At 45.3% G+C, this 25,358-nt stretch overlaps 1 protein-coding gene across 5 annotated transcripts in view; it reads right to left on the bottom strand.

Annotated features, from left to right (window-relative positions):
• PKD2L1 (polycystin 2 like 1, transient receptor potential cation channel) overlaps positions 1-25,358 on the bottom strand; it is a 124,618-nt gene that overhangs the window by 20,073 nt on the left and 79,187 nt on the right. For 3 of the 5 annotated variants that reach the window (XM_084845140.1, XM_084845141.1, XM_084845142.1), the window contains 4 exons: positions 23,977-24,201; positions 13,440-13,668; positions 10,379-10,549; positions 8,653-8,834 (listed from right to left, as the gene is read on the bottom strand). In XM_084845140.1, coding sequence (XP_084701266.1) covers positions 8,653-8,834; positions 10,379-10,549; positions 13,440-13,668; positions 23,977-24,201 — 807 coding nt within the window. The remainder of the gene's footprint in view (positions 1-8,652; positions 8,835-10,378; positions 10,550-13,439; positions 13,669-23,976; positions 24,202-25,358) is intronic. The other 2 variants (XM_084845144.1, XM_084845143.1) reach the window with 1 other exon arrangement.

Raw genomic sequence — 25,358 nt, forward strand, 5'->3', positions numbered from 1 at the left:
AGAGGGAAAGGAAAAAGGAATTTTTTTCCTTTCTCACCTTCCTGAAACATTCCCTTGCTGTACTATACAGGCTCAGGCTTAGGCTGACAGACCCAAACCTAGGGTGGCAACATGTGCATCATCAAAGAAGAGGACAAAAGAGAACACAAATTTGCACAAAATATGCATATGTGAATAATTCATATGTATAGATGCAAATCTAGAAACAATTACTGTAATTTATATAAAAATACAATACCATGCACTATAGAACTGTAAAGCTGTGTTGAATGTGCTCCCTTCACCAGAGCTCTGGCCTCCTGAAAATACTTTCAGGAGGGGGAAGAAAAAAAGTCAAATGGCTTTGGGGTGTTTTTTTCCCCTTCATACAAGTAATATATGAGGTGGCCCAAGGGCTTTGAAAAAAATCCCCCTTCTTTTTACACTTTAAAACCCAAGATCCAGCTTTGCTGTGTGCCTGGGGCACCATCATTTCCCATCCAATTTCCCAGGGAACAACAGTATGTTATCATTTGGCATCATTGCTAGGGGCATTTGCGACCCAGTTTTCAATATGCATGGCAGCTGGGGCTATTGAGCATACAATGAAGCCACAGCTTCAGTTTAAAAGTGTAAAAAGAAGAAATATAAACATTTAAAAGTCCTTGGACCACCCTGTATATTATTGAAAGTTTAGAGTCCCTCCACTCCCTCCATGTCTGATTTTATAGTTGGACCTGGATTGTCCAGAGAGTAAGGTTGGACCCATGGCCACCTTACCTAAGCTGGAGCGCTTCATTAGTAGGGGGGGAGGGAGTGTTTCTGGAGAGTGGGAAAGGGAAATGGTTTTCTTTCCACCCCTCCCTCTTGTTACCTTGTCTGTAGGTGGCACCATTTCACTGCCATACTGATAGGCATAAGATAAGACCACTAAGGGTGTAATCCTATGCGTGTTTAGACAGAAAGGAAAAGGAAAGGTTCCTCCGGTGCAAGCACGGAGTCACTGCTGACTCCTAGAGGGACGCCACTTTCGCTGGCGTTTTCATGGCAGACTGGAGCGGGGTGGTTTGCCACTGCCTTCCCCAGTCGTGACTACCTTTGCCCCAGCAAGCTGGGTACTCATTTTACCGACCTCGGAAGGATGGAAGGCTGAGTCGACCTGAGCTGGCTACCTGAGACCCAGCTTCCGCTGGGATCGAACTCAGGTTGTGGGGAGAGTTTCGGTTGCAATACTGCCGCCTACTACTCTGCGCCACACAAGGCTGTTTAGACAGAAAAAAAGTCCTACAATTCCTAGCAGTCCCCAACCAGCCATACTACCTAGGGAATACTGGGAGTTGTAGGACTTTTTCTTCTGTCTAAACACTCATAAGATTGCACCCTAAGTTCAATACTGGAAGTGTAAGCCTGTGCAGTGCAGCCCTCTGGTGGAATACCAGCATCCTAACCCTTTTTGAGGGAAATTGTGAGGAGAGATTCTAAGGAGACTGGGAGGAGAGAGAAGGAGACAGAGATTGTAAAGGAAGGTTCTGAAGAAACTGTGAAGAAGCAGAGACAGAAAAGAGAGTCCCTGAGGAGGCTGAGAAAAGACCAGGAAAGAGCGTCCCGCCTTTCAGCCAGTTAGCACCAACCAACCACCAGGGACTGAAGCCTCGTACAGCTATCTCGGAGTCCTGGACTGCACAGTTTGAGACAGGTCTTAAGATATAACCTACATGTGTGGACCATATCACTGTTGGAGTCCCTTCCCTCTATTTTACAGTTTAGAGTCTTACTTTATATTTTTCATTCATCTGAATGTTTGTTTTGCTTCCTCCATCTCTCCCCCCACTTCCCTTTTTCCATTTCCTCTTTGTTCCCTTCTCACTATGACCCCTATTCCCTGAAAAGAGGTGTGTGTGTGTGTGTGGGGGGGGAACTAGTGAGCAACTTATAAAACAAGAATTAGGATTTTTATTTTTAACAAGGAAGGGAAAAAAAGGAGGGAGGAAGCAAAGCAAAAAAGAGGGCGGAAGAAGCTGCCATGGCTGCTGCTCTTTCCTGGTCTTTTCTCAGCCCCCTCGGGATGTCTCTTTTCTGACTCTTCCTCTTCACAGTTCCCTCAGCACCTTCCTTTACAATCTCTGACTTGGTTTGCACAGTGGCTTGTTAACCCCATGAGCCTCGTGTGGCGCAGAGTGGTAGGCGGCAGTACTGCAACTCTCCCCACGACCCAAGTTCGATCCCAGCAGAAGCTGGGTGTTGGGTAGCCGGCTCAGGTCGACTCAGCCCTCCATCCTTCCAAGGTCGGTCAAATGAGTACCCAGCTTTCTGGGGGAATGGTAGCCACGACTGGGGAAGGCAATGGCAAACCACCCCGCTATAGTCTGCCATGAAAACGCCAGCAAAAGCAGCGTCCCTCTAGGGGTCAGTAATGACCTGGTGCTTGCACAGGAGGAACCTTTCCTTTTCCCTTTGTTAACCCCGCTGCACGTGCTGGTTGCGTGCCAGCCGGATTTCCCGAATTGCCCTCGCTGGTGTGGCTTGCCATGTCATCCGAACCTTGCTTGAAGGGGCAGCAACCCTATCCTTTCGCTTTGTCCCTTCAGAATCTCCCTATGGTGCCTCACCAGGGTCAAAAAGGGTTCAGATGCTGGCATTCCACCAGAGGGCTGCACTGCACAGGGTAACAGAAGGAACAATAATACAAACTCACAGATAATGGTCTGAATCTAGTCTCTCCTTCTAGGATATTGTAATGCAGCAGGTAACTCAGCTGGAACCTCCCAGCACCAGCCAAGTCTCTTTCTTCATGATGAGAGAAAGGCAAAAATGGCTGAGGGGATGACCTCTGCCCACTGACATCATCTGGCCCGTGAGGAGCCCAGTAGGGGGCAATTTCCCCCCACCCAGAAACTGTTCTGCACCCCTACTATAAGCAGTTAGGGGCTCAAACAGGCCAAATTACCCATGCCATCCCATTTTCGTCCCCTCTCCCTGCAATGCACACCTGACATCCCCAATATGTCCTTTTTGAATCATTTTTTTGTTTTGTTTTTAACGTCTCTTTCTTTTAGATAACCAACATACATATGTGGGGAGTCCCCAAAGTATGTAGAAAGTACTACCCCATTTTTAGGTGGCCCTGTTTTGCTTCCAAACTGCTAGGCACTCAGCCACACAAATTTACTATTAGAGGGAATGAATGAAACCTGCATGAAGGAGTGTCATAAGATACAGAGTAAGGGCACTTGCATAGGTGAATACTGCTGCTCAGTTTTTGCATTGGAGCATTGGGGCAAGGAGTCCAGCCCAGATTGGGTGAGTTGCCCACCCTGGTTCTGCTCTAACATACCCTGTGTCAAGGTAAGCTTTTGCCCCTGCAGTGGGGGCGGGGGTGGACTGGTAATGGGTTGGGTGTAAGGAAGAAACTGGCCTATGAGTGAGGGGGACAGGGATAGAAAGGAATCATCTGGAAAGGGGAAATTGAGGCTCTCAGAGCAGTGCAACTGAACACTGACCGTAACACAAGTGGCTTTGACGTTCAATTTAGCTACTTAAGGGCCCCAATTCATTTCTGGGCTAACAGCCTGCTACTCATCCATCCCTACCATCAACCAAATGTAGCAATCTATCCCCAAGCCTTAACAAGAGCACTCCTATTCAGGGCTCCAGCAAACCTGGAATAGGAACCTAGTAGGACTGCCCCAATATATAGCATTTTAGTGTGTGTGTGTGTGTGTGTGTGTGTGTGTGTAGGGGGTGGTTCTGGAAATTTATGCCAAGAGAAGGATGGGGAGTGCGACACTGCCTAGAGATTATCTAGCTGTGAGTCCTGCAAGACTCCGTTCCTGCCTCTCTAGCTTTTTTCATCTGGCCTGGAAGGGTAGGGCCCGGACTAACTCACTCCAGCTACAAAGGTTGCTGCCCCAGTGGTTATTTTTGGTGTTTGGATTTGTTTATTTCTCCTTTCTTTGACCTTAGTATAATTATTATTGGATTGTTTAATCCTGGTGTATATTTATCAGTGTGAGATGTTTTTATGTGTATGATTATTTAAACCTTGTTATGGTTTGTAACTGTTAATTATTTGGAAATGTTATATTCTATTGTGTAAATGTACTGATGTTGTTATAAGCTGCTTTGAGCGTGGTTTTACCATGGAAAAGTGGCATACAAATAAACTGATAATTCTCCTGGATCTCTTAGTGACCTTCGACACCATCGGCCACAATATTGTTCTGGAGCAACTGTCCAATGTGCAGAGTGCAGCACTATGCTCCAGTGGTTTTTGTACTACTTGGAAACCCATTTCCAGAAGGTGGTGTTCTAGCCCATGGCAGCTATGGTGTCCTCTATGGCTTTGTCTTGTTTCCTATGCTGTTCAACATCTATTTATGTATTAAATTATTTAAAATATATATATGAATCACTTTTCATCATTATAGATACCAAGGTGATATACAGGAGTGTGTTTCTAAATGGAACCACTATGTGAGATCATTCAGGGATTTGGAGTACAATATTAATACTGCACTAATGACACCCAGCTCTGTTTCTCCTTTACGACTAATTCAGGTCAAATCTACATGAAGGAGTGTCATGAGAATCAGAGTATGTACTTGCATAGGATGTGTTAAGCCAGTATCTGAGATCAGTAATAGATTGTATGAGGGCCAATAAACTGAAGCTCAGTTCCAAGCTGATGGAGATGCTATCCAAATCTGTGGCAGAAATACCAGTGGCTGACAACAGTGGGACCTTTAGTCCAATTCCCACTCTTCCAGGTGGAAGAAGTTGCCACAGCATCTTTTGAACAAAGCAAGCATGGGAGAAAGAAGAGGGGCAGAAAGGCGTGTCCTATCCAAGGAGCCGCTGCACTGTCACTTGCCTGGCCTCCAAGATAAGCTTTTGCCTTGGAGGAACAGGCTGGCATGGGGGGAAGGGAGGAAGAAATTGGCTGGAGTGTGTATGTGTAGAATCAGAACCCCTTGAGCCTTGAGACCCCACCTTGAGCAGCTTGCCATTCCTAGCCATTAGCACCAAATACAGCAGCTAGATTTCTAACTGGGCCTAGGCACATGGAACAAATCTTGCCAGTCTTAAAACAACTATACTGAAGTGGCTGCTGGTCCATTTCAAGGCTCAACTCAAGATAGTGATTTCATAGTCCTAAATGGTTTGGGACCACAGGACATTAAGAACAACCTTCTCCCACATGACCCTGCCTAGATACTATGGCCTACCTTAGTAGCCCTTCTCTCCAGGTGGTCCCCTTCCCACTTCACTAATTAGGCAGGTGGGAACCAGCGATAAGGCCTTTTCAGTTGTGGCAGCCTGTCTCTGGAACACTTTCCCCAGAAGACCTGCTTGTCACCAAGCCAGATGTCTTTTTAGCTCCAGGTGAACTTTTTTATTTGCTCAGGCTTTTTTCCAAGCTTCTATGCCTTTAAAAAAAATCTTGGTTTTATGGTTTCTCTGCTGCCCAATTTTAAACTTTTTATGTAATTTTGATTATTGTTTTTCTGATGTTTTGGCATTTTAACTTTGTTAATCCAATAAATAAACACATTTTGCATAGGTAAAAGTTTGTTGTTGAATGCTACCCTATTCAGCTTGTAAATCCATCCTCCATATGAGGATGAAGACATTTATTAATTCTACAGTATCTATTCAACTGTCACTCTCCACATACTAAGCCATTATTATTGTCATAAACATCTAAATTTGTATACCACCTTTAATCCAAGAAGGGTTTTAAGGCAGTTTAAAGAAAAATAAATAAAGGCAACAGTAAAACCATTAAAAACAATCCAAATAAAACCAAGAGGACAGTTACCATGTATGGTTCCTACCTGTGTTGCTGTAGAGGTGAAACTAATTTAAACTGTAACTGTTTAGATGAGTGAGATCTGAATTTGAATCAGAAATTTTACAAGACTTGAATGTTGAATTTTGGGTTCAGTTTCAAGATTACAAAATATGGAACTAAGTTTTCACAGTTTGAATTTCTTCAGAGAACTCTGGATGGAGAAAGCAGGTTTACTACCCTTGCAATTGGATAAAAATGACACAACACACATTATTGCACTAAACTCTTATGGTTATAGCTGAATCTGAAAGTTGGATCCAGACTTAGTCACGCTTAGAAAAGACCCACTGAGATAAGTAAAAGTTAACTTAGTCACGACTAAATCAATGGGGCGACTCTAAGCATGACTAAGTCTGGGTGTCAAGATTCATATGTTCATAATTAGAATTTGACAAGTTTAGATTCAAGAAACTATTTTTTAAAAATCTGCATTTTGAATAACTTTTGCAGTAAATTGCTCCTTTATGTTTATCATTGGAATGTATACAAATGTATACAAGGTTGGAATGTATACAAAATATTAATAAAACTAGAATATTATTGTAGGGGGGAGGGGGTACCAGCTCTTTCTTCCCCGTAACCAAGCCCTGGGAATTTACCCAGTCTACTGGGGAAGATGACTGTAATCCTCCTGGGATCTCAAGCAGGAGGCACACAGGTGAGTTCATTAATGAACAGCTGCAAGCAAATGCCAGACAGGAGGGAGCCACCCCCGGCTATATGCAGGAAGGATAAAAGGCCTTATCCCAACAGCATGAGGCAGCAGCAAGGGAGGAAGAGGCTGAGTAAGGTCATGCAGCGAGAAGGCCTGGACAATCCACCTGGCGGACGCAACATTGATGTCCAGAAGTGGCTGTCATCCTGAAATTCCCAGCTTGGGGAAAACCTGACTATTCCTTTTCAGTACTCAAGGGTCCCACCAGATGGGTGGAGAGATCAAAGGCACTGGACTGAAAAGGACCTGAGATGAGAACTATCTTCTGTGCTTTTGTTTGTAAAGAAGTGTGAGTTTGCTGATGTTTCATTTGGAGTCTGATAAATTCTGTGGGTTGCCTACATGGTTTTGTTGAACTGTTTCTGAGGCATGTGCTGGCAAGCCTTGCCCCTGGGGTTGGCATCATGTTCGTGGCTGTCGCTTGGCACCATGCTTGGCACCCTCGCTTTGTTTGTTAAAGGACTAACTGGAAAGATATCCAGCTGAATCCATGGGTCCCTCCCTCTTTACACAAAATAAAGAGGGAACCACCACGTTTAGTGGTTGTCTCCATCTCGTCACGAATGATCTTTTCACAAACACTAGTGTAGATGCGGTAATGCTTATAATGTATTTTAATGATTCACATTCTCATAAGACATAATATTATATAGGTAGCAAAGTATTATTATAACTGTTGCTGATATTTTAGGTATTGGTAAGGCTAAAGGGATTTAGTTACAGGGATTTACCGTTTCCCTGTGTGTTTGCTATTATAATTATCAGCTCTAACCAACCATTCTGTAGACTGGGATTCAATGTAACGAGATTCACACATAGAACCACAGAGGTGTAAATAACCATAAGGGTCATCTAGTCAATCCTCCTGTCCAGTTCACTCACCAATCCTACATACTTCACAGCTGAGTGCCTGGCTGCAACAATGGACTGGATGAGGACTAATAAACTGAAGCTCAATCCAGACAAGACCGAGATGCTGTTAGTGGGTGGTTCTTCTGTTCAGATGGAGGGTGCTCAACATCATCTGGCTGAGGTTGCACTCCCCTGAAGGAGCAGGTTCATAGCTTGCGGGTTCTCCTGGAACCAGCTTTGTCACTTGAGGCTCAGGTGGCCTCAGTGGCCCAGAGTGCCTTCCACCAACTTTGGTTGGTGGCCCAGCTATGCCCCTATCTGGACAGGGATAACCTGGTTTCTATCACCTATGTTCTGGTAACCTCAAAGATAGATTACTGCAATGTGCTCTACATGGGGCTGCACTTAAAGATGGTTCAGAATCTGCAGCTTGTGCAAAATGTGGTGGCCAGATGGATAACAGAGATAAGAAGTTCTGAACCTATAACACTGCTTCTGGCCTGCTTGCACTGGCTGCCTGTATGTTTCTGAGCCCGATTCAAGATGGTGGTTTCGACCTATAAAGCTTTTCCAGGCTTGGGACCATAATAGCTGATGGAGCGCCCCTCCTGACAACCAACCCGTACACTACGCTCAGCATCTAAGGTCCTCCTCCGGGCGCCTTCTCCAAGGGAGGTTCAAAGGGCGGCAACAAGGGAGAGGGCCTTCTCAGTGGTGGCCCCCCAATTATGGAAAGAACTCCCCAGCAAGGCTCGCCTGGCACCAACATTGTTATCTTTTCGGTGCCTGGTTAATGCCTTTCTCTACTCCCAGGCATTTGGCAGCATATGATACGTTTTTAATCAGGTCATGGGGTATTGTTTGGGTGTATGTGTGTCTGCTGTCTGTTTATATGCTTGTAGCTAAACTGTTGTAGCTAAACTGTAATTCTCAAGGTTTTTAATCTTTGTAAACCACCCAGAGAGTTTGGCTATTGGGCAGTATTAAAAATGTAATACTGCCCAATATTTGGGCAATCCAACCCCAAGTTTGGGGTTGGACTCGATGGCCTTGTAGGCCCCTTCCAACCCTACTATTCTATGATTCTATGTAACAAATGAAATGAATACAACCTACACAATCAAGCTCTCACTATACTACAACCAGAGAGCAGGTGTGTGGCACCAAACAATGCTGTGCTTATCAACCCATGTGGATGACATATGACCAAAAGCTTAGAGGAGAAAGAGAAGAAGAAAGGAGGGAATACACTCACATGCATTTAACAAAGGTGCTGAAGTTTTCTACTTGGGTTCCAAAAAGAAGGTATCCCAGTTGTGCATAGGCAAAGAAGACAATGAAGAACATGATGGCAAAGCCCAGGATGTCCTTGGCACAGCGGGCTAATGTGGAGGAGAGCTGTGTCATCGTTTTGTTAAAGCTAATGTATTTGAATATCTAGATGGCAGGGGGGAGGGAGAAAAGATAGTGCAAGTTAAGGGTCACCAAGTAATAATACTCTCTCTTAGCAAAGATAAGTTAACTTAGATGGGATGCTAAGAACAAACATTTGGCCATTGTAGTCTTTATCTCAGTTAACAAACACTGGAAGAGTGCTAATTATAGGATTTAGATGCATGCTGTTCCCCTTCCATTCCGTTACATGGCTGAGGAGTCGAGGGACCAGTGTGGGCTTTGTGGGCTGCATAACTCTGCCTGATAGTTCCCAGAAAAGGAGAGTACCAGGGGTTTCTTTCTTTTCTTCTTCTGAGATCCAACCTGCACTTCTGGCTGTGGTTTGTATTATGATTATTATTACGTACCCGGCTTCACACAGGTTGGAATCGCCCTTAGTCTGATACAGTGAAACCTCCAAGCAAAGTTACACTGCTGACAGAGTGAGACATGTTGTGCCTGCCCCATCTGTGTAAAGCCAAGCCCACTGGCACGCCTAGGCACGGCCCCTGCCATGGTGCACTCCTACAGCCCCTCAAGGGAGGGGGTCCTACTACTTTGAGAGGGGGGCTGACCCACAGTAGGGGAAGGGTGCAACCATATAACTTTGTCCCTCAGAGTACTCCCCTATGGCTTCAAATTGTATGGACTGCAAAGCTATCTGTTGGTTAGGGAAGTCTGCCACATAGTAATTGAAGATGCTAATGTAGATTTCAAACACATGGACACATTTCAATTAATTAAAAATAATGGATGTGTTTTGAACACCAGATAATGCTGAGGTGCACAGCCCTATGGACAGTTTCAGGTATCTTGGTTTCACAATCTTAGCGCTATGGGGCTGACAGACACGCACCCCACCCACACATCCTCCTTTATTATTATAAGTTAGTATGTACACAGTATATTAGAGTATTCAAATTGTTTCACATGTATTGTTTTGTAATCCCTGAAGTGACACGCTGCAGGATATGAATGTGCTATTATCCCCATTTTGCAGAGGGCGGAGTGGGTGCTGAAGCAGAGAATGAAGGGAGGGGCTTGCCCAAGGCCACCCAGGGAGCTCATGGCAGAAGCAATATGCTGTTCAAGAACGCCCTGACTTGTCTGCCAGCCACTCCACCAGCTCCCACTGGATACCAACAACCCCCTACCCTTCTCCTTGAAACTGTCGGTGTGCCCCTCCCCCTCAGTTTTCATTCTCCTTCAGCCTTTCCTTCTATACTTTCATTATTTGCATGTTGTTGTTGTTGTTTATTCGGTCAATCGCTTCCGACTCTTCATGACTTCATGGACCAGCCCACGCCAGAGCTTCCTGTCGGCCATCGCCACCCCCAGCTCCCCCAAGGTCGAGTATTATTCGCATTAGAGGAGATCTATTATTTGCATAGATCTCCTCTAATGTCCTCCTTGTCATTCTTTATTTGTATGTGATGCTCTTTTATCTTCCCACCTCTCTGTCCTCTTAGTAGGAGTAAAGTTCTTAGCTCTGAAATTGTGATTAAATCCATAAGCAGAGGAAGGACAAGAGGAACCCAGGAAGGTACCTTGATCCAGGCAAAGAATAAGTTGACAGCATTCATATTGTTGTACTGTGTCTGCCAAAAAGCCAGGAACTCAAAGTCTGCATAGATGCTGGGGTTTCTCAGCAGCTGCCCCATCAACCTGTTGACTTCAATTGTGCGAAAGATGTGGAATCCAATGGCTACAACAGAAAGCTGAGAAAAGATCTGGGATTCAATGAAAATTCTGCAGAGAGTGGAGCACAGTGCTTCTAGAGGCCCTGTGGCAGTCCTCCATGAGGATGTTGCATAGCCACATTGTGCAACTACACCTTGTCACACAGGGTTAGTCGCAGTATTCCGATGCATTCTTTTAAAAAGAGTTTCGGGTGGAATTGTGTTTTAGACTTACCAGATGAAATACCTGTAACTGACAATTAAGGGATCGAAATATACATTATCTCTGCATAGATGAGGTTATAAGGATGTTTAATGAAGATAACTGCTTATCATATTGCTCTGGGGACAAATGTGACAGTATGAGCAAATGTGTATAACAAAGCCCTGAGATGTTATTCTTAATGAAAAGCAGCTCAGGAAACTACGTTTTTCTACAGAGGTATTGTATGTGTGTGAGTGCTTTACCTTTTTTGTTCAAAATCACCCCTTAACTACTTCCTTCATCCTCCACATTCTGGATACTTTTGTAAACATGCACCTGGAATGCCATGGTGGGAAAAACATCTGGGATATAGGTCATTTTGAGTGAACAAATGCTGTTAAGAAAATGATTGAACACTACCCCAACCCTGCCATTTTTCTGTTCAAAAGTATAACCTTCTGAGGTTTCCTTTCATTTTTTAAAGAACATAGGAACATAGGAAGCTGCCTTATACTGAGTCAAACCATTGGTCCATCTAGCCCAGTATTGTCAATACTGACTGGCAGCAGCTCTCCAGGGTTTCAGGCAGGTTTTTTTCCTAGCCCTACCTGGAGAAGCTGGGGACTGAACCTGGGGCCTTCTGCATGCCAAGCAGGGGCTCTATCACACTGAGCTATGGCCCCTCCCCAGCTACACACATTTTCAGATAGTCTGATTTGTCCCATGGCTTTTCTTTTGTGCAAAATGAAGAGATGACCATGAAGAGATGTATAGCTTGTTAGTTAAAAGTGCTTCCCTAATGGGCATTGATATTCCCAGAATGCAGAATGCGGTGCTACACCCTCCTGCTGAGTTGAGGGCAAAAACCAATGTAATACGTCACAAACTCTCTAAGATTTGCTGCTTATTTCTTTTTCTCCCCTTGGTCTGAGATGAGATTGCTATGCTGCTAAATGAAACGGTTTGCCATCTGTTGCGTTGTGTGCACGTGGTTTTTTGCACTAGGACTGGTGTGTTTCTGTTATTTGTAGTCATGGATGAGCAAAGGTATGCCTATGGTAGATGCTAACAGAAGCATAATGTAGTTGGGATCCTATGCACTTGCAGCAGCAAAGTCAAAAGCAGAACAATATCATTTTAAAGTAGAGATGATGTAGTATCACCAGCAGACACTCATACAGTGTCCATGTCAACATTACCAATATGCACCAATCATGACATAACATGCTGCCAGTGCTGACATATCAGTCACGCAGACATGACACAATCCCACAAACACATCACATCAGTGTGAGCCATTGTAGTGCAGGAGGAGGTCAATAAGTAAATGTGATGTTAAAAGCATCTTTGTATTTAACATGCAGGTTTTAAAAAAATGCAAATAGCATCAGCCAGGGATCACAGCAGGCATGGAGAGGGAATTTAACCTTTTCTTCTTCAGCTGTGGTCCTGAGAAAAATCTACACCTAGCTCAGTTGAGACCATTCTCTTAAAATATATTTATCTGTGCATCATATTTAGATATCAATGGCTTCTCCAGAGCTATGGAACTATTTTCCTCTTTAGAAATAACAGAGCCTGAATATTTCCCAAATAAACAGTGCAATCCTATGGGAGAGAAGCCCAAACAGCCCAGCACTCTGATCTTGGAGGCTCTGTTCTATCCAAACCCCTGCCAGGCTCTTGCCGGCAGGGTGGAAGGAATGGTGGAGGCATCTTTTACCTCTTTTTCCCCCTAAAAGGGAAATTTAGTTAGACAAGCCTCAGAGATGGTCTAACTTCCCTTCAGTGTTGGGGGCTGAGAGGGCTTTGGATCCATGACCACTCCCTTCCCACCCACAGCTACACCCCCAACATGCCCCTTCTCCTGCTTCTTGAGCTTGGAGGTCCACCCTCATAGAGGGAGCCACCATGGAAACCTCTGTGGTGGCTATGAGCCAGGAGGGGGGGCTCCAATATTGGGAAAACCCCTCCAAGGTCAGAACTGTGACTAAGATCTTGGAGGGCTCTCCTGAACAATCCTATGGCCCCTGGGATGCTGTCTCGGGACCATAAGATTGCTCTCTAAGATCATTCTACACTACTACTACTATACTATATTTTAATATTATGTCTTTCTACTAGGTATCTTAGTTTTCATCCAAAGTGGATGACATATTTTATTTATAATATATATTTACTAATATATGTGATTATACACACATGCACATTTCCTCATTACTCTTTCCTATGTTATCCTTCCCTTCACTCTCCTCAGTTTGTTGTCTCCAAATCTGTCAAATTTTAGATTGTTTCAGATCAGGGAATTTATATTTTTTTAGTTGCTCTGCAACGTTAACCATGTACACTGGTGGTAATATTATATTATTTTATTTTATTACACCTGGTACCATATGGCACTTTACAGAGTCCTAACAGCCCTCTTCTACAAATTACAAGAGGACACATCCCTGCCCCAAGGAGCTTATGATCTAAAGTTAAACACAACGGAAACAAAGAGAAGAACGGAAGCATGGGTAAACAGGGAAAAAATATGCAATTGTTTCATTTTCATATATGTAGTAAGCAAACAGATAAAGACCTATTTTATAAACAAGAGTTGGCAATTAGCTAACGAACCAATGAACCAATAGATGCTTTCAGGTCTGGGCTCTGTAGCCCACCTCATTTGCCACTCCACCTCTTTTTTCCTACTTTCCTAATACTACTTGTAAGAAATCTCACCAATATGACAACTATATCCAAGATGTTCCAGATACTGGTGAAGTACTGAAGTCTGTGAATACGCAGTTCCAAGATCTCTTCCACAATGTAGTAGAAGATGAAGACACAGAAGACAATCTCACAAGAGACAACGAAGAAATCCCAAGTGCTGACATACCGGAGGAGCTTCACTGTTCGGATCTGCCATGAGGGGATGGCACCACCAGTGGCTGGGAATTCAACCACCAACCTAGGTAGCAGAGAATGCATGGATTAAGGCTGACGCTGCATATTCCCTTGGTATGCATAAAGTAGGGTGATAAATAAATAGAAAGACAGCAGACTATGTGACAAAAAAATTAAATGGACTGTTCTGAAAATTGGTTTTGTAATCATTCTGCAATACTTGGAGAAGGGCTGTCGCTCAGTGGTAGAGCGCATGCTTGTATACAAAAGGTCCCAGGTTCAACTGTGAGGTGGGACTGGGAAAGACCCCTTTCGGAAACCCTGGAGAGCCATTGCGGATGAATGATCTCACTTGGTATAAGGCAGCTTCCTATTTCCAATTATGGTTGTAAAAATCTACAGTGTCAAAGATTCTGCTGTCTGGACCCTGCTGCCCTTCATGTCAAATTGCACATTAAAAACCTTCTCTGTGGGCACTGGAGCAGGGGCATAAAAAGGAACATTGCCTTAGGCACTGAAACATCAGCATCAGCAAGGAGGTGGGAAGAGGGTAGAGACCATCCGCCCAAAAAGAAAGTGAGTGTGCATTTGCCATCTGGTTGCTTTTCTTACCTTCTCCTCATGAGCAAGTTGGCCCCAGAAACTCTGCCTCCTAGACAGACACAGCCCTGACTTGGTAGCCCCTACCAAACTATAATCACCTGCGGCAGGTGCATAAAAGGAATACTGCCTTGAGTGGCAGGTCATCACCAAAGGGAGTCATCCCTTTGGGAGTCCATTCAGTAGCTGTGACAATGTAACCTCTTTTTCTTCCTTATAAAAAAGTAATAGAAAAACAGAGGCAAAGTTTTGGAAAATGTGCATCAGAAAAATACTGCCTCCCCCGCCCCCACTTGCTGCTTCTGCTTTGCATCTGGTTTTGTAAACAACCCAGGAATGCTCCATTCATGCATTGTTCACTGTGCCAGTTATGAGACCCCTGACTGGCATAGGTCATCCCTAAGCTTTTTGTGAAGCCACATTGGCTTCTTCTGTTGTCTTCCACCTTTTCTTCTTGTTGGAATTATTTGTGATTGTGCCTTGAGAATTTCCTTTTTTAAAAGCTCCCACCCATCTTGGACTCCTTTTCTCGTTAGCGTCGCTTGCCATGGGACCTTACTGATCATTGTTCTGAGTTTATTAAAATCAGCTTTCCTAAAATCCAGGGTACGCGTTTGACTACACTCGGCTTTTACTTCCCTTAGAACCAAGAACTCAAGTGCAACGTGGTCGCTTTCCCCCAGAGTTCCTGTAACTGCTATTTTATCCACTAAGTCATCTCTGTTGGTTAGGATCAAGTCAAGGATAGCTGATCCTCTAGTAACTTGTTCAAAATATAACTTCTTCAAAAAGAACAGGAGGAACAGAAAGGGAGGTGGGGTTGCACTGTATGTGAAAAATACATATCTCTGCACAGAAATACAGGAAGAATTTCCTGTATACAAGAGCTTGGTAGCCCCATTGAGAGCATCTGGATAAAAATAAATGGAGCAAAGAATAAAAGGAACCTGGTGGTCGGAGTCTGCTACCAGCCACCCAATCAAGGAGAAGACAAGGATGAAACTTTTGAAGAGCAAATAGCCAACGTTTCAAGGAAGCATGATGTAGTAGTAATGGGGGACTTCAATTTCCCTGATATTTGTTGGGAGACAAATTCTGCAAAACATGGCCCCTCCAGGAAATTCCTGGCTTGTGTGGCGGATAACTTCCTCCTACAGAAAGCAGAGGAAGGAACTAGAGGATTGGCTATCCTTGACTTTATCCTAACCAACAGAGATGACTTAGTGGATAAAGTAGCAGTTACAAGAACTCTGGGGGAAAGCAACCATGTTATACTTGAGTTCTTCGTTCTAAGGGAAGCAAAAGCCGAGTGTAATCAAATGCATACCCTGAATTTTAGGAAAGCTGATTTTAATAAACTCAGAACAATGATCAGTAAGATCCCATGGCAAGTGATGCTAATGAGAAAAGGAGTCCAAGATAGGTGGGAGCTTTTAAAAGAAATTCTCAAGGCACAATTACAAACAATTCCAACAAACAAGAAAAGGTGGAAGACAACAGAAGAAGCCAAAGTGGCTTCACAAAAAGCTTAGAGGTGACCTGAAAACAAAAAAGGACACATATAGGAAGTGGAGGGAAGGGCAAGCAACAAGGAAGAGTACAGGAAGGTAGCACAGAATTGCAGGGATGGCGTCAGGAAGGCTAAAGCTGAGAATGAGGTGAGGTTAGCGAGGGATGCTAAAAGCAACAAAAAGGCTTTCTTCAGCTACGTGCATAGTAAAAGACAGAGGAAAGAAATGGTGGTTCAGCTATTCAATAAGGATGGCAAAACGATAACAGATGACAAAGAAAAGGCAGAGGTGCTCAATTCCTACTTTGGCTCAGTCTTCTCCCCAAAGAGGGTCTATGACCCCCCTGGCAAAGGTGAAGTACAGGCTAAAGGGGCAAGATTGCAGCTTGAGATCGATAGGCATATGGTCAAGGAACACCTAATTACTTTGAATGAGTTCAAACCTCCAGGGCCAGATGAACTGCACCCTAGAGTAATAAAGGAACTGGCACAAGAACTCTCGGAATCACTGTCTATTCTCTTTGAGAAATCATGGAGGACAGGGGAAGTGCCAGATGACTGGAGGGGGGCTAATGTTGTCCCTATGTTCAAAAAGGGCAAAAAGGAGGAATCTGGGAACTACAGACCAGTCAGTCTGACATCAATCCCTGGGAATATTCTGGAGCAGATGATAAAGCAATCAGTCTGTAAAAAGGTAAAGGTGTCCCCAACCAGTCGTGTCCGACTCTAGGGTGTGGTGCTCATCTCCATTTCTAAGCCAAAGAGCCAGCGCTGCCTGAAGATGCTTCTGTGGTCATGTGGCCGGCATGACTGAACACTGAGGTGCACGGAATGCTGTTACCTTTCCCGCCGAAGCGGTACCTATTTATCTACTTGCAATTTCTTTGCTTTCGAACTGCTAGGTTGGCAGGAACTGGGACTGAACACAGGAGCTCACTCCGTCACGCGGCACTCGGGTCTCGAACTGCTGTCCTGCCGACCTTCCGGTCTGCAGTTCAGCATCTTAACCACTAAGCCACCGCGGCCCCACAGACAATCAGTCTGTAAGCACCTGGAAAACAATGCAGTGATTACTTGAAGCCAACATGGATTTGTCAAGAACAAATGCTGTGGACATAATATACTTCAACTTCAGCAAAGCTTTCGACAAAGTGCCCCATGATATCCTGATGAGCAAACTAGCTCCAAGTGGCCTACATGAAACAACGATCCGGTGGATCCACAGTTGGCTACAGAATTGGACTCAAAGAGTGCTTATCAATGGGATCTTCTCAAACGGGGGAGAGGTAACGAGTGGGGTACTGCAGGGCTCAATCCTGGGCCCAGTGCTCTTCAACATTTTGATTAATGACTTGGAGGAGGAGGTGCAGGGAATGCTGATCAAATTTGCAGATGACACAAAATTGGGCGGCATAGCTAAATACTTTGGAAGACAGAAACAAAATTCAAAGTGATCTTGATAGACTGAAGCGCTGGGCAGAAAACAATAGAATGACATTTAATAGGGATAAATGCCAAGTTCTGCACCTAGGAAAAAGAAACCAAATGCACAGTTACAAGATGGGCGATACGTGGCTCAACAACACTACAAGCGAGAAGGATCTTGGAATTGTTGTAGATCACAAGCTGAATATGAGCCAACAATGTGATGTGGCTGCAAAAAAGGCAAATGCTCTTTTGGGCTGCATTAATAGAAGCACAGCTTCCAAATCCCGGGAAGTACTAGTTCCCCTCTCCTCAGCACTGGTTAGGCCTCATCTGGAGTACTGTGTCCACTTCTGGGCACCATATTTTAAGAAGGATGCAGACAAACTGGAGAGGGTTCAGAGGAAGGCAACAAAGATAATCAGAGGACAAAGCCCTATGAAGAGAGACTGAAAGAACTGGGCATGTTTAGCCTTGAGAAGAGAAGACTGAGGGGAGATATGATAGCGCTTTTCAAGTACTTGAAAGATTGTCACAGAGAGAAAGGCCAGGATCTCTTCTCGATCATCCTGGAGTGCAGGACATGGAATAATGGGCTCAAGTGACAGGAAGCCAGATTCCGGCTGAACATCAGGAAAAGCTTCCTGACTGTTACAGCAATACGACAATGGAACCAATTACCTAGGGAGGTGGTGGGCTGTCCCACACTGGAGGCATTCAAGATGAGGCTGGACAGCCATCTGTCAGGGATGCTCTGACTTGGATTTAGGGATGTCAGAGAATTCCACCACAGACTGAAATGGGATCGAATTCCCTTCAGTCCATGCCATGGAATCCTCTGCGGAACTGCACCATGAGGTCCTGCAGAGCCAGCAGTCATGCGGCTTTTTTTCTGTCACCCTCAAAGAATCGCGAAAGTTTCATAAATAAAAATGCAGTGTAGGATATTCCGATAATAAATACGTAAGGTTTTTTTTAAAGATGAATTGTGCTCACCGCCTTGTTTGTGGGTGTTCTTTTTAAATTGAAATCCTCAATCTCCATTTACTTTCAGCCGAAACGTTTCCTCCTCCTCGGGGCTTCCCAGAAGAAGGCTGTCTTAGGTGTGTCTGAGCGATAAACTCTTTGTTTAAAGCATCACTGTTTTAAAGAAAGAAAAAACCTTTAAAGAAAGAAAAAAGCTCCAGAACCTGCATGGTCATTTTAAAAGGTTTTTTCTTTCTTTAAAACAGCATTGCTTTAAACAAAGAGTTTATCACTCACAGGCACACCTAAGACAGCCTTCTTTTGGGAAGCCCCTAGGAAGAGAAAGTGTTTTGGTGAAAGTAAATGGAGACGGAGGATTTCAATTAAAAAAAAACCTGTAAACATTTACAAAAAATAGCGATTCTTACGGAAGTTATGCAGACTCACAGAGATGGCTGGGCCGGAATTACGGTCGTTGGTACGGATTTATGTTCGTAATTTTTGCAGCGGAAAAAAAAGAGGAGAATTCAGGGAGCTTGTGAATGGTGGAATGGAGCGCTGGCCACAACCTGCGGAAGTCAAGCAGCACCGAAGGTACACAATTTGTACATCCCTACTTGGATTCCTGCACTGAGCAGGGGGTTGGATTCGATGGCCTTGTAGGCCCCTTCCTACCCTACTATTCTATGATTCTAAGAAGGAAGGAAGAAGGCTTTTGACTGAATGTTCTCCTGGCTTGTTATTTTATGGTTGTGTTTTATGATAATTTGATTATTTTTATGTTATTATTTGTTATTTATATTATTGTATAGGGGGCTTAGCTTTGTAAGACCCACTGAGTTTATCTGGTGAAAAAAGTTGTATATATTTTTTTAAAGAAAACAAATAAATGTGCCTGCATGTGAATTGTTGAGTGTGAAGTAGTGCTGTGTGTTTGCATAGGACATGTTGCTGTGTATGCTTCATGTTTCTGTGTGAAGTGCTACAGATGCTTTGAGTGTCTTCACATGTGACATGTTGCTGGATGTGTTGGCACATGTTTACAGGCAAACTCCTCTTGAATGTGTGTGTGTGTAAGACAAGCTGCCATAACTTCACTTGTTTTACAAATCTTAGCTTTACCCTCACGTTTGGTGACAATATGGGGATTACAACAATGGACTAGATTGTAGGAATGGGAGAGCAGCCTGGTGCTCAGCTTGAAAATGTATCGGGCCTTTTCTGTGTTCCTGTCAAATCCTCGAAAATCCTAAAGGGGCTTTTTGAGTGTTCCAAAGGAATGCTTGAAGGGCCTAATTGACCTGGCACCTACTACCTTGCTCCCTATGGGGAAAAAAATGTCCCTCCTCTCCTCTTACTGTGTATCTCTGCTGCTGCTGCTATCTCCACTGATTAAAAGGTTAGGAAAGGAAAAGGGGGAGTTATTTTGGGGGCTGAGGGTTGCATGGCTTTTGGGGGTGGGGGAGGGTGGCAGAGATGAGCAAGTAATTTTTTCAAGCCCTCAGATTGGATCCATCAAAGTCCGCCCCTGGAGACTTATGGAATCTGATGGATTCCTGAATGCTCTGGGGGATTTTCTGACTGATAAGGCTGGCGATTTGGTCAAGGCTCTGGTATGACTATGGAATGGTGAGATGGGAAGGGCCGTTGATACAATCGCTCCAAAGCGCCCACTCCAGTGCTGTGGAGCCCATAATTCACCTTGGTTTACAGAAGATCTACAGGCAATGAAACAGGCTGGATGATGGCTAGAGTGCAGGTGGCGCAGGTCTTGGAGAGAGTATGATTGATGATTAGCAAAGACTCTTTGGGCCGATCTATATTGCACCCGCCATCACAATGAAGTCAGTACACTCTTGGGTTTAATGCACTTGCATTAAAAAGTGATTATCCACACTCACCCTCTTTCCCCGTTCCAGTACCTCCTCAAATGCGCAAGCATGGTTCACACTCTGGCGCCGTGCTGTTTTTCTGTTTTCAAGGAATGCTGCTCTCATTGGAGGAGCGGCAACTCTTCCTGTTTCAGCCATTACCCCGCCCACCATCCCTCTCTTCCTCTATCCCTGTGTGTGTGTAGGGATGGCGCGAGTATCCTGTTGGGGCTTGAAACCCGGTGAGAAGTTGCCATTCCACCCCCCCCAACATCAGTTCCCTCAGCAAGAAGAGGGGAAGAAGGCAACGCCCCTCGTCCTCCCCCCATCATTGCTACAGTGGCAGTGGCACGGGAGAGGCTGGTCGTTTTCCGCAAGTTTTCCTGGCCTTAGGGAAAATGACCACCTTGTCCCTTGCCGCCGCTGCTGTAGCAGGTGGGGGTGGAGGGAAGAAAGAGGCACCTATCCTCTTCTCCCCCACCCCCCGCTGGAGGCCACGGGGAGAGGCTGGGGGTGTCTGCCCAGGATCTTTCCCCATGTCACCCTTTGACAGCCAGCACGAGGAAGAGGAGCAGCTGCTACTGAGAGGCTAGCATAGCTTCCTCAGCACTGGAAGTTTTATCACCAATCAACAGAGGTCTGGATGTGTGTGCGCTTGTCTGATCTTGGAAGCTCAGCGGGGTCAGCCCTGGTCAGTACTTGGATGGGAGATATGTGTGTGTGTTTCTTTCCATGCTGTGAGCATGGAGGGGACTGTGAAAAAAAATTATGCTTGCCTGGGCTTGCCCGGGCAAGTGTGTGGAGCAATTGGGCTGGAGAAGCTACAATTCTTCGAAGATTCGCTTCTTTGAAGATTTGAAGATAATGTCTTAATAATAATAATTTTAAAAAGCCAAAGCAGGGGATAGAAGAGGGAAAACTTAGTGTCATTTGAAGGGATAGAACCCCCTGCTCAATGCAGGGAGCCTGATTCCCAGGCGGTCTCCCATCCAAGTACTGACCAGGGCTGACCCTGCTGAGCTTCCGAGATCAGACAAGCGAGCGCACATCCAGCCCTCTGCTGGTTGGTGATAAAACATCCAGTGCTGAGGAAGCTATGCTAGCCTATCAGTAGCTGGAAGGTCGCTGGGGGGCATTGAGAGCTGTGATTGGACAGGAGGGAAATACAAACACCACCGTATATTGGCAGGCGTGGGAGGGGACTACAACCTTATATGGTGATGAACACGGAAGAGCAGAGCACATGAATGGGAAATACTGGAATATCAGGGTATTGAAAGTGGTATCAGGGAAGTGGGAAATTGCAGTTCCAATGCGAACCGGGGATGGCGTAATGTGAAAGACGGGCAACAAAAGCTCACTGGAAGCGTACAAAAACGTAAGTGTAGATCAGCCCTTTGTTGTGCCTATAATGCGGCAGTGAGGATGGCAAAAAAATCCTATTATACATTTATTATTTCATCCTCGAAATGTCGCACAGCAGAATTGTTCCGAGTGGTGAAGGGCCTGTTGGGATCTTGCTCAGGCTCAGAGAAACTGGGATTGGAACCCTTGGTCATCTGCTGTGGTAAATTTGCTAGGCACTTCAAGGAGAAAGTTGCTCATATTTGCTCAGAACTTAATGCCACCGTCATTGCAGAATCTGGGGAGGTGTCCAGTGTTCTGTCCGGTTGTGTTTCCTGGGACAGGTTTCAGTTGTTGGAGCCTGATGATGTGGAGAACGTGTATGAATCAGTCCGGCCCACCACATGTAAGCTCGACCCTTGCCCATCTTGGCTTATACGATCTAGCAGGGGTGGATTGGCTGGGTGGGTCCAGGGAGTGGTAAATGCTTCGCTCTGTCAGGGGGTGGTTCCTGCTGCCTTGAAAGAGGCTGTAGTGCACCCTCTCCTGAAGAGGCCCTCCCTAGACCTAGAGGTGTGTGAGAACTATCTCACCCCATTGCCAATATCCCCTTTTGGGCAAGGTGCTTGAGCGTGTGGTGGCTGGGCAGCTTCAGATGTTCTTGGAGGAAACTGATTTTCTGGACCCATTTCAGTCTGGTTTCAGGCCAGGGTACGGCACTGAAACGGCCTTGGTTGCTCTGACTGACGACCTACCCCAGATGAAAGACAGGGGAGTACTACCCTGTTGATCTTCCTGGATCTTTCAAGATCAAGGTGTCTTACTGGATCAGCTCTGCAGGATGGGAGTTGGGGGCACTGTGCTACAGTGGTTCCATTCCTACCTGCAGGGACGATTCCAGAGAGTGGTATTGGGGGATTCCTGTTCTACCCCATGGCTATTAAGCTGTGGGGTGCCACAGGATTCTATTCTATCCTCCATGCTGTTCAACATCTATATGAAGCTGTTGGGAGAGGTCATTAGGAGTTTTGGGGTGGGGTGTCACCAGTACGCTGATGATACTCAGCTCTATTTCTCCTTGTTGTTGGAGTCGGATGAGGCAGTGAAGGTGCTGGACCAGTGCCTAGAGGCTATAATGGGCTGGATGAGGGCCAATAAACTGAAGCTAAATCCTGGCAAGATGGAAGCTCTGTGGATTGATGGTTCCCAAATCTGGGAATTGGGTAGGTGACCTGTCCTGGATGGGGTTGCACTCCCCCTGAAGGAGCAGGTGCATAGCTTGGGAGTACTCCTAGAACCATCCCTGTCACTGGAGCCCCAGGTGGACTCCGTGGCCTGGAGATCTTGGGGCCAGCTTCCGCTGATCCACCAGCTATGGCCTTTCCGGGACAGGGATAACCTAGCCACAGTAGTACATGCGCTGGTAACTTCCCGATTAGACTACTGCAATGCACTTTACATGGGGCTGCCCCTGAAGATGACTTGGAAGTTGCAGCTAGTGAAAAATGCAGCAGCTAGACTGCTGACTGGAACACCTCATAAAAACCATATAACACCGGTTTTAAAGGAATTGCACTGGCTGCCAATATGCTTCTGGTCGTAATTCAGGGTTTTGGTGATGATATTTAAAGCCCTAAGTGGCTTGGGACCTTGATATTTGAGGGAGTGCCTCTCCCTATATATGCCTGCCTGAGGACTGAGATCTGTTGGAGGGGCCCTCCTCTGCGTTCCACCAGTACGAGACATACACTATGGTGGGACATGGGAGAGGGCCTTCTATGCTGTGGCACCCCGGTTGTGGAATGGCCTCCCCTTGGAGGCCCTACTGGCACAGATATTTGTCTTGTTTTGGCGCCAAGTAAAAACATGGCTTTTTACCAAAGGCTTTGAGGGCTAAATGCATTCCCTAGCACATTGTTTTAACTGTTGCACTGTTTTAGATTTTAACTGGTATTAGTTTGTTTAATAATTTAATATGTTTTTAGGTGTTAACATTATTTATTTTTTATACTTTTTAAATTGATTTTTTCTATACGCCACCCTGAGATCTTAATGATGTAGGGCAGGATAGAAATGTTTTAAATAAAATAAATAAAAAATAAATAAGTACTTTTTCAGACAGTGCATAGTTTAACTATGGAATTTGGTACTACAAGATGTAGTTATGGCCACCAATTTGGCCATAAACAAATTCACAGAGGACAAGGCTATTAATGGCTGCTACTCCTGATGGCTATATGCTACCTCCAGTATCAGAAGCAGTATGCCTATCTACACCAGTCGCTAAGGAACATGGGTGGGAGGGTGCTGTTGCACTCATGTCCTGCTTGTGGGTTTCCTGTGCGCAGCTGGTTGGCCACTGTGTGAACTGAATGCTGGATGAGATGGACTCTTGGTCTGATCCAGCAGGGCTCTTCTTATGTTCTTATTAGGCTGTAATCCTACACATGTTTGCTAATGAGTAAATGTTATGGACCTTAGTGGGCTGTTTAGGACTGGAACTTTTGATTATGGCACTGGTTTAAATGATTTCATTAAAATGCTACATATGGCTGGAAAGGAGAAGTAAAAGAACAGCAAAATGGCAAAAGATATTTAACAGAAATGGACAGAAGAAGGGAGAACAGCTAGAATTGCCAGTTGAGATGTCACCTACCTGAGCACACAGAAGAGATTGATGTTGGCATTATACACAGAAAAGTCAATAAAAACCACGCGAGTTCCCCGATCCAACCACAAGTTTTCTTTCAAGACTTGCAGAGCTTCAGCACTATCCTCCCGGGTCATTTTGAGATCTATGTAATACCCTCCTCCACTGTAACTTGTTAATCTGCCCCAGTGAGAGGAGCCGTCAAGGTCTTCCTCTGTGTGATACTGCCACCTGCACAGGGAACACATTGGAGAGAAAGAGAGTGCTGATGGGTGGGGAGAAAATGCAATCTATTCCAGGCTCAGGATGCTAATGCTAATGACTCCCCAACCCCCAAAACGTTTCCCCAGTGCCATCGCAGTACCAGTAATGTGTTCTTGTTAAAAAGATCATTTACCATTTCTTGACGTTTGAGGTTGAAAACATGTGATGTAAGATTTCAGTCTGTTTCCCGCCTCCCAGCTGAGCAGAGCAGAGCAGAGCAAGCTGCTCCAGCTGGTCCAGGGACTACAGAAGCAGGCAAGCTCCCAGAGAGCGAGCGAACAGAGCGAGCGAACAGGGGGAGTAAACAGGAGTTGGCCAGGGGAGTTGCAGTGGTTGAAGAGACAAAGGAGACAAAGGAGACAGAGGCTAAGAGGTAAGTGGGTTGCAGGAAGCCCAGGGGGCTGCCCTTTATCCTTCTGATTGGCTGTGAGCTCACAAGGTGCTTCTGAGAGCTCCAACTGAATTGGAGGGGTGTGGCCTGAGTACTCCCAGCAGCTGACTGGGCGGGAAGCTTCAGTCTGTTTTCTGCCTCCCAGCTGAGCAGAGCAGAGCGGAGCAAGCTGCTCCAGCTGGTCCAGGGACTACAGAAGCAGGCAAGCTCCCAGAGAGCGAGCGACCAGGGGGAGCAAACAGGAGTTGGCCAGGGGAGTTCAGCAGGGGAGGTCAAGGGGGAGGCCCCTAACATTTTTTTTAATTATTTTTATTTTTTATTTTAACTAACTTTTTTCCATTTATTTGTCTTGTAACACACACTTTCACACCAGTGGGACTCTGCTTTTAACCTCTACTGAGTAGAGGAGCAGGCACAGGCTAGTCTAGAACAATCACAAAGCTAGACACAAAAAGGGAAAAGAGGCTATGGAAGGCCAAGACTCTCCAGTGGTGGTGACCTGCAAGGTGTGTGCAATGTTTGTTTTCTTGCCTGAGAACAACATGGCCTACACCTGCAACAAGTGCAAGTTGATCACGCTGCTGGAGGAAAAAGTAAGTGGACTGGAGCGGCGACTGTCGACCCTCCAGGGAATAAGAGAACACGAAGAGTTCTTGGACAGAATGGGGGAACTACAGCAGCAAAGGGCAGACCAGAAGCTTGAAGAGCAACAGCAAGATGAGGCAGTGGGAAA

Source organism: Heloderma suspectum, chromosome 3 (assembly GCF_057233095.1).
Source record: "Heloderma suspectum isolate Gila_16-S chromosome 3, 16-S_ref, whole genome shotgun sequence".
NCBI classification, from domain to species: domain Eukaryota; kingdom Metazoa; phylum Chordata; class Lepidosauria; order Squamata; family Helodermatidae; genus Heloderma; species Heloderma suspectum.